General features: G+C 55.7%; 1 protein-coding gene across 1 annotated transcript in view; it reads left to right on the top strand.

The window, feature by feature from the left end:
- PDZD4 (PDZ domain containing 4) overlaps positions 1–4,710 on the top strand; it is a 55,776-nt gene that overhangs the window by 36,697 nt on the left and 14,369 nt on the right. The window contains exons 2-5 of the mRNA XM_006877189.1: positions 2,405–2,658; positions 3,548–3,638; positions 3,951–4,049; positions 4,348–4,410. Of these exons, the coding sequence (XP_006877251.1) occupies positions 2,405–2,658; positions 3,548–3,638; positions 3,951–4,049; positions 4,348–4,410 (507 nt within the window). The remainder of the gene's footprint in view (positions 1–2,404; positions 2,659–3,547; positions 3,639–3,950; positions 4,050–4,347; positions 4,411–4,710) is intronic.

The raw sequence follows: 4,710 nt of genomic DNA, 5'->3' as shown, positions 1-4,710 counted from the left end.
GACCTTTTTAAAGTATTGAAGAGCAAAGATGTCAGCTTGAAGCCTAAGGTGCAACTGACCCAAGCTGTGGTATTTTCAGTAACCTCATATGCATGCAAAAGCTGGACAGTGTATAAGGAAGAGTGTAGAAGAATTTATGCTTTTGAGTTATAGTGTTGGAGGGGAATATTGAAAGTGCCATGGGCTGCCAAAAGAACCAATAGATCCCTTTTTGGAAGAAGTGCAGCCAGAGTGCTCCTTGGATGCCAAGATGGCCAAACTTCGTCTCTCGTACTTTGGATACATTGTCAGGAGGGACCAGTCACTGGAAAAGGATATCATGTTTTGTAAGGTGGAGGGTTAGAGAAAAAGAGGAAGCCCCCCCTCCAACAAGATGGAATGGCCAAGTGGCAGCATCTGGGACTCACACGTGGCAACAGTGGTGAGGTTGGCCCCGTTTCGGGCAGAGTTTCGTTCTGCTGTGCATAAGGTCACTGTGTGTCGGTACCGACGTGATGGCATCTAACAACAACAACAACAATGCACTCCGGAGTCCTGCAGTGGCACTGTGGCCTAATGCGCCAGACTGCAAAGCTGGTTGAACTGCAAGGTCGGAGGTTCAAGCTCACCAGCTGCTCCTGAGAAACCCTATACATGGTTGCTCTGGGTCAGAATCAACTCAACAGCACTTCACAACAAGAACAATGAGTTCCAGTTCAGCTGTCCTCATCACCCAATTACAGCGATGGTTCGAATCATTTGGTTTGGTATGCACGTGCAGCAAGTGCGCCCTAAACACACGCGCTGTCATTTGCAGTATTGCTGGTGTTTTTCCAATCCCTGGTGTTGCCACATTTCCTTGTATATAGTACTGTGGTCTTATTTGTGACCAGTATCAATAACTTTTTTTGAGGACGAAGTAGTCATTAAAGGTAAGAAGGAGAAAAATCCAAAGAGGCTTCTACTCCGTGCTCAATGTGACTAATAATGATGTAATTCCACGTATAAAGATTTTATGAAACCATTTTGTTGCTAGTGTTCCTATACTCTAAGAAATAGTGCATTTAAAAATGCCCAACTGTATTTGTCACATCTTATTCGGAGAAAGATAGGCTTTCTACTCGCGTAAAGATTTACACCCTCGGAAACCCTGTACAGGGTCGCTATGGGTCGGAACTGACTCGAAGGCACTTAACAACAACAAATTCTATGGTTAAGGAGCTATGGTAGCATATGGTTACGAATCGGGCTGCTAACTGCAAGGTCAGCAGTTCGAAACTACCAGCAGTTCCGTGGGAGAAAGATGAGGCTTTCTGCTCGTATAAAGATTTACAGCCTCGGAAACCCTGTACAGGGTCACTATGAGTCAGAACCGACTCCACGGCACACCACCATTCTATGGTTAGGAACACTGGTGGCGCTGTAGGATAAGCACTAGACTGGTAACTTCAAGGTCTGCAGTTCAAACCCACCAGCGGCTCCATGTGAGACAGATGAGGCTTTCTGCTCCCATCAGGCTTTACAGCTCCCATAAAGCTCCAGGGCTGCTCTGAGTTGTAATGAAGTCAGTGGCCGTGGGCTGAGTTTAGTTGATTCAGATTGATAATAAATATGGGATGGGAGGAGGTCCAGGGGTTGGGGGGGTGGCACCATGAGTTACCACCCTGGATGACCACAACACTGTACTTTCAGTCAGCCCTCAAAGGCTGGTCAAGCTACCTCGCAACTCTTTCCTTTGTCTGGAGCATTCCCTGCCCACTTCCTCACCCGTTTAGAAATGACACCTGCAGGAACCTTCCTCCCAGCCCCAGCCATGAACCGTCACTTCCATTCTGTGGCCAGCACAGACACATGAACTCATGACCGCAGTCCCTTCGCCTGCTGAGCCTTGGTTTCCTCATCGGGTTTTGGTGGGGGCTGCTCTTGGCCCCTCTCTTTTCTCTTCAGTGGGTTAGTCATTGTCATGTGGGGCTGAGGCTGGTAACTGCTTATTCTCCCCACCACCCATTGGGAGAAGAGTCAAGGTCACCCTCACTTCTTGATTTTGGATGAACATAGCACAGTCTGGCTCGGTCACTCCCACAGGGCTCTGGGGATCTTCCCAAACTGTGGGCCCAGAAGTGAGTCTTGGGGTGAGTGAAGAAGCAGCCTGGTGTGGACCGCTTCGCCTGAAGAAGCCTGTGGATGGAGGGTGTTCTCGAGATAGAACACCATCACCAGGTCCCCACGGCCTTCTGGGCAGGGCCCAGCCATCTCTGGACAGCATGGAGGAAGTGGGCGTGGGCTGAGCTCTGGGCACTGCCCTGGCCATGGGCAGCAGAGCGGAGGGGCTTGGGGCGCTGGTGGAGGGCGGCTCCTGTCTTGGCCTCTAAAGGGCGCGGAGCTGGCCGCGGCCAGCCATCTCATGGCCATGTCTCTGCCACAGGTGAATGGGAAGGAGCTCACCAAGCTGTCTCAGGAGCAAACCCTTGAGGCACTACGCTCTTCCAAGGAGCCCCTGGTCATCCAGGTGCTGAGACGCAGCCCTCGCCTCCGGGGGGACACTTCCTGCCATGATCTGCAGCTGGTGGACAGTGGTACACAGACTGACATCACCTTCGAGCATATCATGGCGCTGGGCAAGCTGCGCCCACCCACCCCACCCATGGTCATCCTGGAGCCGTACGTCCTTTCCGAGCTGTGAGTTGCCCTCAGGAGGGCCCCGGGCCCTGCCTTGAGAGGGCGTGACCCCAGGGCAGCTGGCCCCACGTCCCCCGGGCCGTTGAAGCAGCGCAGGCCTTGTCCCAGCCACCCTCAGCAGCTCCAAAAGTACCGTCTCCCAGCTTCAGTTGGGGCACCAGCTGGTGACAGGGCTGAGGGGAGGCTGACATGCAGGTCCCCATTGTATCTACCCTCAGGGCCAAGGGCTGACCGTCCTGGGACCTGGCTGCCGGCAACGCCTGGCCGAGGTTACCAGCTTCTCCTCCTCCATTCTTCTCTGCCGCCCCATCGTCTTCTGCGCCACCAGCATCATCCTTTGAATATTCTAGCATCCTTGTCTGTCCCATCCCTCCACCTGCTCTGAATTTCTTCCATCTCTTTGGCTTCTTTCTTTGGCGCACTCAGAAGAGGGCCTTTGGCCCGGGCGGGGGGCTCCTGACGGTGAGCACTGACTCACCCCATCTGCGGGACTGGCTGCAGGGCCGTGGGCCCAGGACCCTCCTCAGCGGGGAGGTAGGCCGGGGCGGCGGGTGGCCAGCAGCCCCTCCTGGCCTCAGACCAGAGAGCAGCCTCGGTGGTCTAACAGGTTCCACTCTGCTAGTGCCAAAGTCCTCTGGGCCTGGAAAACTCCTGGGGGCATTGCATGGTCCGGAGCGGTGGGGTCTTGTGTGTGCTTGGAGGAGCCTGGGCTAGGTGTGAGGTGGGGTGGAGAAGCCAGCACACCTGGACCAGAACCATTCCGGTGTTTGCATGAGTGCAATGGTTGAGAAGGGGGTGCTAGCGAGGAAGTTAATGGTTGCCTAGTGCTCTGGGAACAGTGAACAAGCCCCCCCCCATTATCCTTACCCCCCTACCTTCTCCTGGGCAGGCCCCCTATCAGCCATGAGTATTATGACCCGGCGGAGTTCATGGAGGGCAGCCAGCAGGAGGCTGACCGGATGGACGAGCTGGAATACGAGGTGAGCTCACCCCGGGGCCACCATGGGCCGCTCCAGCTCAGCCCGGTACCTGGTGGCCTTCCAAAGTGCTCTCAGCTAGCGGGGGCTGTGCTCGGTCTCTGTCGGTGAGTCCTCGTGTGTTGTGTGTCTCCATGTGTGTCTCTTGAGCATTGCCTGATGGGGGAGACCATGGCACATACGTGTACCTTTGGGATAGTCAGAGGCACTATTGAAGCTGGGGTCTGCAGGGAGTGTGCTGAGGGAAAGGGGAGGTGCTGCCTGAGCAGGGGGCTGCAGCCTCCTGCTCAGCGGCTTCCTCCAACCCCGTGGCAGGAGGTGGAACTGTGTAAGACCAGCCACCGGGACAAGCTAGGTCTGACGGTCTGCTACCGTACCGATGACGAAGAGGACTTGGGCATCTATGTTGGAGAGGTAGCGTACATGCTGGCTGTCCCTCTCCACATTCCCCCAGCCCCTGGCCTCCAGGACAAGGAGTGAAAGGGTGTCCGCCGTGGGCATGGAGAGACTGGGCACTTCCAGCTGGCAAGGTGGGCACTCCGACCCGTCTCCCCAGATAGGGAGAGGTGACTAACCAAGTGCCCGCCACCTTTTACCCTTGTTTCTTGGGACTTGGGGGCTTGAGAACGAGCCTCCGATAGACTGCAGGACCCCCAGGCTCATTTGCTCGAAGCAGAGGGTGGCATGATCATACATTGTGTGTGCTCTGCAGGTCAATCCCAACAGCATTGCAGCCAAGGATGGCCGGATCCGTGAGGGTGACCGCATCATCCAGGTGAGGGAGCCCAGCTCGCCAGGCCTCCCAGGGCTGCGCCTCATTTCTGTCCTGCTCAGCCATTCCAGGCAGCTCCCAGGTGTCCAGGGGAAAAGGTCGCTTGCCACTCCAGCTCCCGAGGCACGCACGAGCTTGTCTCCTCAGCCATTTGACCTTGCTTCCTGGTGTCCCCAGAGCACACTGGGCTCTTGCATGGCCCGGGCCCTTTCGCTCCTCCAGCACCTCCCACCTATTTACACCCAACCCCATAGTTCAAGACTTTGTCCGTGCCAGAGAGCACGAGGGGTGTGGCCTGCCTGG

This window comes from Chrysochloris asiatica, unplaced genomic scaffold (assembly GCF_000296735.1).
Source record: "Chrysochloris asiatica unplaced genomic scaffold, ChrAsi1.0 scaffold00445, whole genome shotgun sequence".
In the NCBI taxonomy this organism is placed as follows: domain Eukaryota; kingdom Metazoa; phylum Chordata; class Mammalia; order Afrosoricida; family Chrysochloridae; genus Chrysochloris; species Chrysochloris asiatica.
The sequence above is the reverse complement of the archived record's forward strand: the minus strand, read 5'-3'. Positions and strand labels throughout refer to the sequence as shown.